This window comes from Anopheles moucheti, chromosome 3, assembly GCF_943734755.1.
Source record: "Anopheles moucheti chromosome 3, idAnoMoucSN_F20_07, whole genome shotgun sequence".
Taxonomy (NCBI): Eukaryota; Metazoa; Arthropoda; class Insecta; order Diptera; family Culicidae; genus Anopheles; species Anopheles moucheti.
Genome location: NC_069141.1, coordinates 69,971,078 through 69,985,667, shown reverse-complemented (window position 1 = coordinate 69,985,667; position 14,590 = coordinate 69,971,078). Strand labels below are relative to the sequence as shown.

Genomic DNA, 14,590 nt, shown 5'->3' with positions numbered 1-14,590 from the left:
AAATTTAAAGACCGCAAAAATCGGTGTATCGCCCTTGAAGGAACGTATGTTGAATACAAAAAAAAAATTTGGCCAAAAAAAAGTGTTTTACTGTCATAGGCCAAACAATTATCAGCCCACCTGTTATGTCACACACAACGCTCAACGCAGATTGTATTTGGTGTGAGTTTAATTTGTATAATTTTCAATAGAAATAATGCACTTAAATCGCGTTGAGCTTCGTTTGCTGTTAAAGATTTGTTCTGTAGCCACTAACAAAAAGCTCACTTTAAACCGGGAACCCTCACCGGAAGGATCGTGAAATGGTTTCGATAAAAATCAACCACTGACGGACGGATGTTCGAACGAATCGCACCGTCAGATACGGCAGATACGTGGTGGTACGCTGAACAGGAAATACATTTCCCGTTTCGCACCGTACACCCGTCTGTCCGTTCGCAATCAGCTAGGCTAGTATCGCTAGCGCTTGGTCGCTGATAGACTGTCGCTTCCCAGCCGACATCTTCTTCAAATCAAATAAATCCAGTTTCCGTTTCGGTGTGGCACACGGTAAACCCGCACCTTGCTCCAATAGCACGCGGCGACAAAAGTGGGCTACTGCGACCAACAGCGCTTCGAGCTTCGAGACAAGCGCCTGGCACACAAAACGTTCCTGTGGACGGTGTCCTTGTGTGCGACGGTCAATAAAAGCCGTAACCCCTGCGACCGTGCCGAACACGGAGACAGAGACCTGCCCGCGATCATCAATCACAGTGAGCTTTAGTTTTAGATGCGAAAAGAAATGCTTTCAATGGTGCGCGCCCTACACCCGGGTGTGTTTTTTTTCCCCGCCCTGTTAATCCGCGTTCATCCAGCTGCGCGTTCAATATTGACTTCCCTCCGTTCCCGGTCAATCGTGCCACGGTGCGTTTTTTCGCCACACGGCTCATTAAATCGAACGCTTTGGGGCTCATAAAAGTGGTCCACCCTTTGCCGGTGCGGGACATTAGGACGACTCGCGCTATCGTTTCGTTGCGGTTTTGTGTGTGTGGTCTCCCCATCGGTGATTCATGGTTGCCCATTCTTAACCATTTATTACCATTTCTTCTTCCGGTTGCGCTGCTTTTACGATGTCTGTGGCTGTGATGAGTGATGTTTCTTGGGTTCTTGGTTTTTGTTGCTGTTGTAGTTGCTTGTGTGAAGAGCGCGACGAACCCATTCGGTGTCTTGGCATCACGTAGCTGCGTCTCGCTGTGCGGTCATGCTCGGGACCTCCATCAATTTCACGTTATGATGGAAGGGCAATCAGTTGATCGGAAAGTGATGGGCTAAATGATAATAGTGTGCAATAACTGGGCCATCCTTACGGATCTATTAATGATTCCGCCGAATCACGAACGTTCATGAACTCTGGCGCTCATTCTTTTTTGTTGTTGTTAATCAATCGATACGCCGATAACCGTGGGTGGATGTTGCTAACCTTCATTGATTACTGCAGTGCCCCAAATGCTGATCAAAATCAATAATTACGTCAATGTATCAATCAAATATATTGCGATGCTTATTGTTCGGGATGGCGCTCGAACTTGTTCTATGAAGCTAGATGAATATCATGAAGATGAGATATATATCCCTAAGTTCTCATTATATATTACCGTAGGAAAGGTAGTCCAAATGATTTCAAAATTTTCTCCACCTGAAAGGACTTAATTACCACCAATTCGAGAGGAGCGTTAAAAAGGAACCAAAATGGATCATCAAATAAGAAAACAAATCCATCTCAGGGTTCTTTAGGCCATCCTTTAATAGAAGTAATGCTAATTCTCGGAGTTTATTTACCGCGCTGGAGACTCCATTACTCATTCTGCATTAGGCTGTTCGCAAATTTTTTCCCCACTCGAAGGTAATTTTCCCGTTCTTAAAAACAGCAATCAGCAACGGATCCAATTTTTTCTTCTTCTGTGAGACGCGACGAACACACAATCCTTTCAAGAAATGTATAATGTGCGCATCTTCAAACATTTTTTTTGCACTCCCAAACAGTCACAAAAAAGCAAAGCTTGCCCCGTAAGGCAGGGATGGTGGAATTAACCTTGTTGGTGTTGCGTTAGGCGTTTGGGTGCCCAAAATTAATGAAACCGAAACCGATGGGAAGCGTCAGACAAGCTTCTTTCGATTACCTCCCACCCGTTGGCCTCCATTCTCGCATTATGTATATATACGGGTTGACCTGAAAGGATCCATTTTCGACCGAAAATCCGTTACGTTGGCGAAAAGGATAAATCACGCCCGGGTATCTATTTTTCTTCGTCTTCGTGAGGTTTCTTTACCATTATTTTTTAGGCAGAGTGCTCCTTTTTTTATTGGAATCCTCTTGTAGGGCTTTCCGCAATTGAACCGGCTAGAAGGTAACCGGCAACCTTCCGCTGCTAATTTGCCACTTGTTCGTGCTGTGCCGAGTGGTGTTGTGTGCAATTTCCTTCGCTGTATACGGATTCGAAGTAACTCCGTAACTGCTCACACGGAGACACGGATTACTTTCCTCGGTGGAAAGTGCGCGAGAGCCTCCCGTTTCCGGAATGGCATGTTGATGCCTCATTTCATTTCGTAATTTGTAGCTACATGTACTCGACGGTTTGCACGGTTTGCCACCGCACGGTCATGGTGCAGAAAATAATGGTAAATGTAAGCATATGTGGAACCCCCATACTTGTCGGGCTTTTTTACGGGCACTGTCGACGAGTCTTACGAGCACCTCACGGAGGACTTCAAGCAATGGATCGTGCTGGGGGAGGCAAACAAAATGTAGTAGGCACTTCGAGAGTACAACAGTGAACTTATAACGGCAGAGGATTCGATGGTGAGTTGGGCACGCTAAACGTGTGAAGTAAATTTGTTGAGCAATACTAATGCATTGTGTTGTTTGTACGAATGAACGCTACGAACCGTCACGTAATTTATCATAAGGGAAGGATGTTGCTACGTAATAGATAGCTTTTTGCGGATATGTTAGAGAATTGGCTAGGGGATGGAATAGAACAAACCAAATAAAGGGAATTTAATGTCCCTGAAATGTTTATTTAACAGATCGATCAAGCAGTTTAAGCACGTTTTATTGATAATTTCTTCATAAGCATCTTCGAGCAGCAAACTCACTGGTATTGCGGTTTTGGCCTGCTCCTCTACGCTGGTTACGGTTGAGCGGCGCCGTTATCTCGGACTCTCTGACGGACGCATCAACTTCGTTAGCCTATCTAAATTGCATCACATAGTCTTTACTAGTTGGGTTGTCCGGTGTCATTGTAGTGGCATAACCAGAGTACCGAAACCTGGCGACTCTAATTCTACGAGTATAAACGCCTACGCCTATGAAGTTCATCAGCGTAGTGGTCTCTTCCACAAATACGAGGCCAAATATGAATGAAAGGCTGTGTAAGTTTTATTTAGTTCACATTGAAATTAATCTGTTTCTTAAGGTTATAAATCGTAGATAAATAAAATGTTTTAAATCATATGTAATCTTCACGGATTTGCTAAAAAAAAATATTATTTTTTTGCAAATTTGCGATCTTCGAGGGTTATTTCATCATTCTTTTTGTTGACTTTGGCCATAATATTGCCTATCATATCTGTCAAAGTGAAAGTCGCAAATAAAATCGGGGATTGAAACTGCTAGCGAATGCACGTCTATTCCTCTTGTTCCGGAATACAACAGTGATACTACAGGAACCAAAAACAGGCATGTTTCTATAGTGATCGTGGTAGCATTTGCACAGGAAACTCCTGTCAAACATATTGAATCGATATTAGTAGGCTACTTAGATTGGCCATAACAAAACAAACCAGTGATCGGGCCAAGTTTTACGGGATGAAACAGTGTATCGTTTCTTGCCCTTTGACGGAAAAATTGTCATCCAAATTTGAGAATGCATACGCAAGATGAAGAACGAATCTGGATCCTCAGCGTTCTCCTCCTCAGCGTTAAAATGATAAAGTGATGAACAACAAATAGCATCACCGTAGGAACTATACCTCAATCATAGGTACAAAAATTCAATGGAATAGTTACAAAAAAAGTGAGTTTTTCATTAATTCACTTTGTTTAAACTGTTTAAATGTTCAATTTAATAACATGAATCTGCCTCGACAATCTACACTAATATAAAACAAAATCGAATGACAAGAACAAGAAATAATATAACAAGCGAACTAACGTAAAACTCAAAGCGGGAACAATGGATATCGGTGAAGAAACAACTATAAAGAAAGACATGAAAGTAGAGATGAAAATTGAGATCGAGCACGACAACGAAAGGAAGCTAGGGAATAGATTCAGTCAGATTTAATGGTGGATATTGTTGTGTTTTAATAGAGAAACGTATTTTTCATAATATTTCGCTGACATTGATATTTCATGTGCCTTCGAAATGCCTGTAACATATGTTAAATTGTTGCAGGCTGTAGCTAATTGCACTACTATTAGTACACTTATCTTAAATAAATAAAAAAAAATGTTATTCAGTCAAAATGACTGCTTCGGTAGTTCTAAGTGCTCTAAAGGTTAAAGTTCTTTATGGTTCCACAGCTCAGGTTCCACTTCCAGCTCGACTTTAACCAACTTTAAAGTGCACATGGTGTCAGTTCCCTAGACAGCCCCTCAGTATTGGTTTTGCTATTTACAATTGATAGCAGACTGTCTTTTCCTTATTTTATAGCAATCATCGCTTCACTCAAAACCGTTTAACCATCGAAGCAGATAAGCGGATCACTGTGGAGAACAATAACGTCAATTCTCAGCCACAAAATGGGGGAAAAGTAAAAAAAAATCCTTCCTTCCTTAGGTTCAGGCGTGTGCAATAACATATTTATTTCCATTCCAGTCGTTCGATGCGATTCGATTACTCTCTTAAGAACCACGAAACGGTCGATAGCAACGGAAGCGAACGGAACCGTAACACCAACGTGGGGAAGGGAAGGAACCGAAACAACAACTAACCGGTAGAAGATTTACACAAAAAAAACGAATTGTCCGTTCGCGCTATTTTGGCCTTCTAGTTCGATTCTGTTGGAAGCAGTAGTTTTTGGAGGTTTCTTCCACAGCAGCAAAACAACAAAAAACAGCGCCTCTTTCGGCACGAGCCTACAAGCGCGCGGTGCCCAGTTTGCGAATGCGGCTAAATAAATAATCGAATTCGAAACAATAAATTTTGCTTGCGCTTTCGAAACCTCCATTTCCCGAACGTCTTAATACGGCCTTATATTGTGCTATGTTTCATTTTGTGTTCGGTTTGGGTGAGGAAAAAGCAAAAACAAAACAAACAGCCAAAAGATTCGATTTGGTTTTTTGGTTGTCCGGAATGGGAAAGCCGGGTGGGACGGGGGAGCGGCAGGGGGCTTTCGATTTCTTTGTGCAACGGGCTCTCGAACAGGCAGGAAACGAAAACAAGGTAATCGTTATTCGATTTCTTGATGATATGTGTGCCCGGGCTGCTTGGATGCTCTAAGAGATACAATTTTTGCCACCAGCCAGCAGGGGGAAAAGAAAACATGCTCCGCTGCTCGAAATCATATTTAAATTTACGTCAGCAACATCGTTCGCGTTCGGCATCGGCCATCTTTTCTATCTCGTCCCAGTCTCTCGCGCATTTTTGTGAAGCCGTTGTTACGGGGTACCATTTTTATTTTGTCGTTTAGCTTATTTGTTTATGGGTTTCGGGCTTTCTTTGGGACTATTCTGACACGCATTCCGGTGTTGTCTGTTTTTCGCCTGCAGATGCTGAGATACAAGAATGGTACAAAGGCTTCCTGAAAGACTGCCCGAGCGGTCATCTGTCGGTGGAGGAGTTTAAGAAAATTTATGGCAACTTCTTCCCCTACGGCGACGCCAGCAAGGTAAGTGTTAAATTATGTTTTTCTCCTCCCCCCCCTCCCTCCCTCCCTCCTAGCCTTTCCTTTCCTTACCTTTTTCCGATCAGTAGCCTCCACCACTCCAGTTCTGGCCAGTCCTTTCTGCTTCTGCACGCCTGTTTTTCATGCTGGCACACTCTCCTGCATACGGGCTCTTAGCTCCGAACCGGTCGCGCTAGACATTCCCTGGTGCAATGGAATGAAACAATAAACGGCACGATGTGTAGCAAAAGCAGATAAATTATTCAAACTTCAATATCCAACATTAGCACGATTGTTGGCCGCCATCTCGTGTATGATACATGGTCTAAGCGCGCATGCCACTTTGTCGGTTCGCTTTGATCCTTATCACCGGGATGTTTGTTTCCCATCAGCTTCCACCTGTGCTTCCTCCCTTTCCCGTGCTAAAGCAACAACATCCAGCAGCAGGTGGTCGCCCCCACACGAGCAACAACAGCCGAACAAAAAGCCGTCCATCTCACGGCGGGAGCTGCTTGCTTGGCTGAAATTGAATCAAGTTTCCTCGTATTTTCGTACACGCCGTTTTTCACCGAGGAACGCGTTTCGCTCGCGAACTGTCGAGTTCGTTTCGCATTGAGTGGATTAGGATGTGGAAGATTGTTTAAAAGTTCCCCCGTTTTGCGTGAGTACGCTTTTAAAGGGGGGGAAGACTCTTGAGTGCAACCGGAACCGGAGCTCGACGGGGGGAACCCCGGGCGGACGGCGGCGTAGTTCTAATTCTCGCACGAGCGTTCGCGGTCGGTCCCTCGGCGAAGCGAGTAAGAGGTCTTAGTCAATTCAATCTGCAGCGCAACCGGGCGGCTCGTAATTAGCTCGTGCTTTGGGAATGGTTTGAGATTAGATTCTCGTTTTTTTTTTGTTTTGGATGCCTGCTAAGCAGCTCTGTTTCCAATTACATTGTATGGCGCACATTTGGTTTGGTTGGCTTTTATTTTTCATTTGATTATGCACAAACGCACCAACTGCCGGTGTGCTGTTTTTTTTTAAACATTTTAAACATGTTCCGAAAATAATCTGAAAAGTACCAGGCGTCTCCATCGCACGGTCATTAAAGCCATTTACTCTAATTTGACCACTTTCCATCATAGCGGAAGGTATACTTCAGTTGTAATATATGCTTTATCACTCCATCAGCACAGTATTAAGTGCTTTTACCCTTAAAACAACATTAAAACATCATTTGTTTGAAAAACACCATGCGCCTCCATCGGCAGGCCGGTGCCGGTTGTATAATTAATACTAAAATCAAACAATAAAAAAGTGAAAACCATTAAGCGCACATATAAACCGAACCGAAATACTAAAACCAATCAATCATTTTCACCCCTCTGGGGGGTTAAATTTTTGGGGCCCGAAAGTTAAGGTGTGTTGCGGTACTGGCCGTCACTGGCCGCACCATTTTCGGTGAAGCACAATTTGCTGTGTTTGTGATGTGAGAAGGAGGGGTGAACATGGTTTCCTTTTTCTGCTACAAAAAAGGGGCGAAAATCATAAATCTGTTGGTTACGGGTCAGTAGGTATTGGGCCGAGTTTTGGTTTGATTTTTCGGTTCATTTCTTTCGAATGCTGCAGTTTGTTTGTTTGTTTTTTTATTTTTGTATTCCATTTCTCTCTAACGGCAAGGATATGATTGACCTTGTCCTTTATGACCTTCGGCTTTGTTTGTTTGTTCTACGATAAATGTTTTCCCTCTCTCCGGTGTCTTTGCCGGTGGCTGAACTCCTTAGAAGGGCAGAATATAGAACTCTTTCCATTTGTTTTGTAGCATTAGTCAATGAAAAATAGCCTCGTTTAGATGTTCCCGAATGCCATCTGTGCAAAAAAAAATAATAACCGGGCAAAAATGTAACTGTGAGTCCCAGTTGCTTTCCTTTTGTGAAATGAAAATCGATGATAATTGGACTGGTAATGGTGATTGATCTACCCGTAAAGAGGAAAACACATTTGTCTTTCCCTGGTCGTTTGGAATGCGCTCTCACTTACACCTACGCGTTCGTATATGGTTTAAAATCTCTTTTTTTACCCATTTCCACGATTTTCAGTTCGCTGAGCACGTGTTTCGGACGTTCGACGCCAACGGAGACGGTACGATCGACTTCCGGGAGTTCCTGTGTGCACTGAGCGTAACCTCGCGCGGCAAGCTAGAACAGAAGCTGAAATGGGCATTCTCCATGTACGATCTGGACGGTAACGGATACATCTCCCGACAGGAAATGCTGGAAATTGTAACCGTAAGTCTGACGGCAAATTGTGTGCCGGAAATACAATTACCTCGTAGCCATTGCCGTAGTCATATGGTCGACCTTTGTGCACGTCAACACATACACACACACACACACACACATACACACATAAAAGATGATCGTTTATTTTGATTATATGGTTTTCAATTCTCCTTATGGTTTTATTTTCTCTCTGTCCTTCCCGTTTTACCGGCTCGGTTGGACAATGCCATCAACAGGCCATCTACAAAATGGTCGGCTCGGTGATGAAGATGCCGGAGGACGAAAGCACACCGGAGAAGCGGACGGACAAAATCTTCCGCCAGATGGATCGCAACAAGGACGGCAAGCTGAGCCTGGAGGAGTTCATCGAGGGAGCAAAGAGTGATCCGTCGATCGTGCGGCTGTTGCAATGTGATCCGCAGGCGCAGTGAGCAATTCCATGCCGCGTAACATGCTCCCCCTACTACACACCATACACGCAACAAGCAACAAGTGCACCTCAACAGAACAGAACAGACACAGCATGCTTGAGGCAGACACACTAAACGCGCAACTTCCAACAACAACAACAACAACAAAAAACACACACACAGAAAAGAAACAAACATCACTTGTACACACAACAACCAAAACAAAAGCAAAAAAGCGTATATACATTATACAAAACATATAAATATACCTATTAATTTTTCCTTACACACTTCAAACTTAACATTTAAAAGCATATAAAGTACGAGTTGATATGAATCAAAACAAAACAAAACAAACAAAAAAAAACATCACGCAAAACTAGCTAAACTCCATCAAAATTCCTCAAACGTTTTAATATATTGTAAATTGAGATAAACAGCAGCAGTAGCAAGAGAGCATCGGTGGAAAATTGATGAATGAGAATTCGTACGAATTGATTATTAATTATTATCGACAAGCTAGTACGGAACGGAAGGTTAACTATTTTAAAAACAAAACGAAACAAAAAAAACCCAAACAGCAGCATTGCAGCAGCTGCGACACAGATAGTTGTAATTGATTGAAAGGAAACGTTAAATAGTTTTCCCCATTTCTTTCTACTTCTTGATCGAAATTTTTATCTGTCCAATGTGTGTGTGTGCGTTTGTGGTTTGCGATTTGATCGCATAACCATTTACAGAAGCAAATTTAAGCCGACGAAGAAAGAAGAGGTCAGATAAGGCTACAAAAATTTATTATTAAAAAAAACGTTACGCGCACTTAAAGCATCACGTTGAAATTCTCTTGTATAGTTCTTTCCCTATTGCTAACCTAATTCAGCTATGATTTTCACACTAAGAAGCGTAAACATTTTTTTCCTTTGTTTTGAGCAACGCGTAATGTGACTTCCTTCTTTGTTTAATCTCATTGACTAATTGAGTAAATAAGTAATGCTGTTTTATACTGTTTCGATAATCTCAGGATTCACGAATTTCAAAGCACACACTTAGGGTTAGGGATTGATTCGCCAGCGTAGGATTTGTTTCCTTCTTGGATTTATTTCATTACAAAATTGTATCGCCATCACGTGCCACCTTTACCAAACTACATGAAACACAAACAAATAGCCGCAATAGCAATAGCAATTCGGGGCGGGCTAACGTAAACACCATTCACAACAACAACAAAAATACACACAAAACGTGCAAACTTGTAAATTTTTCTTTGCCTTTTCCATTCTGTTTGGTGATGCTTTCCTCCGTTACATTGTGTTGAGCCATGGCCGATGCTTTCGGTAAGCGCTGGAAGAGGTACGGGATTTGTGGCAAAAAGGCGGGTACGGGTGTGACTGTAGCTCCAGACATTGCACCGACTAGTCTTAAACATGCCCAAACAAAAGTCCTTTATCTCTTCAGCACCACAGCAGCAGCAGCAGCAGCAGCACATTGCCGATCTAATTAAGCCCACTTCTGTTAACACATTAAGTTCTGAGTCAATCGTGATGACTGTTGCGTTAGCAGTACATTAATTCATTTCATTGTGGTGTGATCGGTGTTGTGCTATATGCTCAGGCAAGCCAACAGAAAAGCTTCGCATAACTCAACTCAACCACAAACAACGATTAGCGAAAGCATCGCAAACAGAACGAAGCAAAAAAATGGAAGAAAAAGAAAGAAGCGTCTAATGAAACAACACCGAACGAAACATCAACACAAACACAAGCCCAACCCGCACACACGAATCACACGAATCACACCTCATAAGCCTAACGACAAGAACTACAATACAGATAAATGGAATTTATCGCTGCCTCCGCGAACTCACCTAGCAAAACAACAAACGCCCGATGGATCAATGGCGCGCAAGATATGCAAGAGTAGCAGTGAGAATTTAATGCTCAAACCACACTCACTACGCCCACTCACTCACTCACTCACTCACCTACGAGCGCAAAACCCCGTGTAGCAAAGTAGTAGTCGTGGTGGTAAACGTCAGCGCGGGCAAAACAACAGAACTGTCAAAACTGTCAGAATTGTAGGAACTCACCGGAAATAATCGAATCGAATAATCAGCTTGTGTGATTCAATTCGAAAACGAACAAAAAAACACCACCGCTCCAGCATTTGCGACAGCGATAAAGCGGATTAGCAACAAACACAACTGTACGGAATTGACTGCTACTTTTATGCGTATCGTAATCGAGCCATACCAGTTGAACGCGAGTCGAGTAAGGGACCCAAACCCGCAATAGTCCAATCGAAAGAGGAGGGGGTGAGTAGCGAGAAGAACAAATAGCCACGACCGTTCAGCCATAGAAAGTTCGATTTGCAAACACGTTGATCTTCCGATTTAGTGATTAAACGACAGGATGCTCGACAGCAAGTTGCGTAGGTTTTTCTTTCAAAGCTTCAGACTTCGTATACAATAGTAGAGGAAGAAAAACAGCGCCACCATCGATACAGAATGCGCGATACAGCATTTCGACCGATTTACTTACAAGTATTTGTCTGTTTTCTTGTCCTCCATGCATTGTACTGCGCATTAACTGTGCAGCAGTACGATGATTCTTTTCGGTTTTATTCTCCTTTAACCGTCACTCACAATACTGCGCGCACACAGCATACCCCACTCACTGTGAGCGACTGAGTTGCCGATCGCCGTATATCATAATCGTGAACAGGGTTTGACACACTACTACTATCATTATTATTATTATTATTATTATTATTATTATTATTATTATTATTCATTAATTATATTATCCTTGAATGCTGTTTTCTCGAGGCCGACACGGGTGTAACATCCCGTTGTTTCTTTTTTGCAAACATTATTTATTATTCGTTAGCCACGCTACGTTGACCGTACACCGGTGTTAAGTGCGATTTCATCTGTACTTGTATTGTTTTCTCAAGTTTATGTTTCTTTTTCGATGTTCAGTCGAACGACGCTATATTTATGATGAAACCATTTATGTGCACATGTACTACGAATGTCGAAATAACAGTGAGTTTGTGCTTTAAAGTCCATTTTGCCAATACCCCCGTTTAGTTAGGAAGTTTAAGTTAAGGATTTGTTTTTGTTTTATGTTTGTTTGGTTTTACTTTTCGCACCCATTGTACTTTATACCGCTTTTCTTTTCTTAACTGGCTGCACTGTAGAACCATTCGGATATTACGCATTAACAGTACGCGGTTCGTATTTCGAAACCTTCAAACGAGTAATATTTAACTGAACAGATCTGACAAAACAAAGGAAGAAGAAAACAAACATCGAGCGAACCAGTGAGGCAAACAAAACACAGTGGTTTGTAACGAATTTATGAATTTACACCCTCTCGCATTATCTCGACATATTTAGCGGGTTGTTTTTGGTTTTGTGGTTGCCCATTCACTCTTTTCTCTCTATCTCTCTCACATGCATACATTGGGTTCAATTTTTGTGTTCTGTTTGTAGGCTCTTCCGCATTACATGTAATTATTTGAAACAAAAAAAAACCTAAAACAACGCAGCAAATAATACTGTGTGTATGTGTGCACATAAAATTGACACAATTGCATACGGAGATAAACGAACCATACAGAACCAGCTGAAAGGAACACTGTTTCCAGTGCATACAATACAAAATATACACTACAGCTACATTATTGTGGAACAGATAGAAATATCGCGAAAACAACGGTACGATCGTATATAAGTTTGTACAGTCTCTTTTGATTATTATACATTAAAACTTTTTATTTTATTTAAAGCGTTTTGCTGAGTCTCGTTGCGTTTGCTTACCGTTTGTTTCGCTTCTGGTTGCTTGAAACGTTTATTTTACTGTAAGAAATGAAAGAAATTGCGCATTTTATTTATTTTTTTCTTTGATTTATTGTTTTGTTTTCGTTACTAGTGACACTGACGCGGTCCGGTTTAGCATGAGAATAAAATTCAAAGAAGGTAAAGTGAAAGTCAAAATTTGTATTTTTAACTTATATTTCCTAGATAGTGTTCTACCTATATACATCATGAAAGTTGATTAGACAATTCACAAATACGCGCAGTTCGCTATTGGACGCAGAAAGAAGGATGTGGCTTCACTATCTTCGATACTAAATCTATACCTTGTTAGTTGAGTTATAGCTAGTTAGTATACTCTATACACTTCATGGTATCTCGTAGCATTTCTAGCTCTGTCTCTTTATCTTCCCGTTTTCTGAACACCAGCGCTGTTACAAACACGAACGTCTAGAACACATTTGAAAATGGCGAAAGGAAACGACAACAGCAAAACTGAAACGAAAAAAACTTAAGATTTACGTAGAGCTTTCCCATTATAACATATCGATGCATACGTACCGCGTGTTTTCCGAGTGTTACTCCTACTTCTTCTCTCTCTCTTACACTTACGATTGGCTCGCAGCCGATTCAATTAAACAAAGGCCATTTTCAAGTTTTAATCAACGTGGAAGACAACGTTTTAAAGCTACGCCACACCACAACAGGGACAAGTTTTTAACGACTTCCCGTTCAGATAGGAGAGCTCTCGATCGTGTCGTACGGCGTATCATGTACCCACTATCAAAAAAACAGGTTCCTCTTATATTTTATGTTAGACTTCTTACAAAAGTAGTCATACACACTAGCATTGAATAGCAGTTGATTGTCTGTACAAAAGTTGTAGGACCTTGTCAGGATTTTTCACCTCTTTCGTCATGATAGTTCAACAGAACGATGGGTAACTTTTCACCTAGTTTTAATGCTTCAAATCTTGATGAAAACTATATCATTCGGTGTCAAAGTTACTCACCTACTGTTGAACATCATACCGCATCTGCTGAAACATTAGTTTACTTTCGAAGAAATCTATCCGATCGAAACCCAATTGACCGTAAGTGTTGAGTTTGAGTGACACAAAAATCAGCCCCATATGAAGAAAAACCCTTGTTGTTAGTAAAAGTTTTACACATTTTGATGAATCATGCAATTTAAACACGGAAAAAAAAGTCAGCAACGTTATAATCAGCAAGCGTCTTACGATCGGCATAAGGAAATAATCGAAGAAACAAAGAAACCCCGATAGGCACCAAGCGTTGCATTGCTATTTCCGTGCAGGAATTACAACTTTGTCGTCGAGAGAAAAGGGTTAAATATTTATATAGAACATACGATTGAATTGAATGTACCTCCAGATTATGCAGTTGCTATGAAACAAACAAACACAAAATAAACAAAACACGCTATGTTTAAGGTAAGCGACCGTGAGAAAAGCGCTCCGTCGCCTAACAACATCGGGGTGTACAATGAACCTACCCTTGCGGAAGCTGGGTTCGATGCACGATGATCAGCCCTCGTCCCATTTCCGCAAGGGATGCAAGAGTTATAAGCCTAAATTGAAAAAAGATAAAGTATAAACGGAAATGGGATATTAATAATATTATGATTGAAACAAACAAACAAAAGAAAACAACATATACAATTAAGTAAACGATTATGATGAATTAAACTGCTAAATAACACAACAACAACAACAAAAACAACACTGAGACATTTGATTGACGTTTTGGGCTACTAGCGTAGAAGGGTGTGTAAATTTGTAACCGAACACGGCATGCGAATGATGGAAAGCGAAAAGGCAGAAACGCGAAACAAAAGGGCATCGTTTGCAGCGGTTTAACAGTTTCTCTCTGTACGTAAGTGGCGTACCGCATGTAGTGATTAAAGAGATTACTAACAAAATTGAGAATCTAGCACCGCACCGGAAGCATTGTTCATATATCTGTACAACACCGGAACGAACTGTATCACGACCGTAATGACCGATCAGTAAACACACGAACAAAAGAGGGAAAAGAGGCTACTCAAGCGCGCTAGTCGGAAACAAACAAACAAACAAACAAACAAATATAAATATATATATATACACATAAAAGAGAGAATTTAACGTAATAAAACGCGTAAAGCAGTTAGAGAAGAATACAACTGACATAGATAAGAAAACAAACAAGCACACCTACACGCGTGCATAG

At 41.5% G+C, this 14,590-nt stretch overlaps 1 protein-coding gene across 2 annotated transcripts in view; it reads left to right on the top strand.

Annotated features, from left to right (window-relative positions):
- The window catches only part of LOC128304050 (neurocalcin homolog), a 114,416-nt gene extending 103,713 nt beyond the window's left edge, over nt 1-10,703 (top strand). For both annotated transcript variants that reach the window (XM_053041174.1, XM_053041172.1), the window contains exons 4-6: nt 5,753-5,871; nt 7,950-8,138; nt 8,369-10,703. In XM_053041174.1, the coding sequence (XP_052897134.1) occupies nt 5,753-5,871; nt 7,950-8,138; nt 8,369-8,563 (503 nt within the window). In that variant the 3' untranslated portion in view covers nt 8,564-10,703. The remainder of the gene's footprint in view (nt 1-5,752; nt 5,872-7,949; nt 8,139-8,368) is intronic.
- The last annotated feature ends 3,887 nt before the right edge of the window (nt 10,704-14,590 follow it).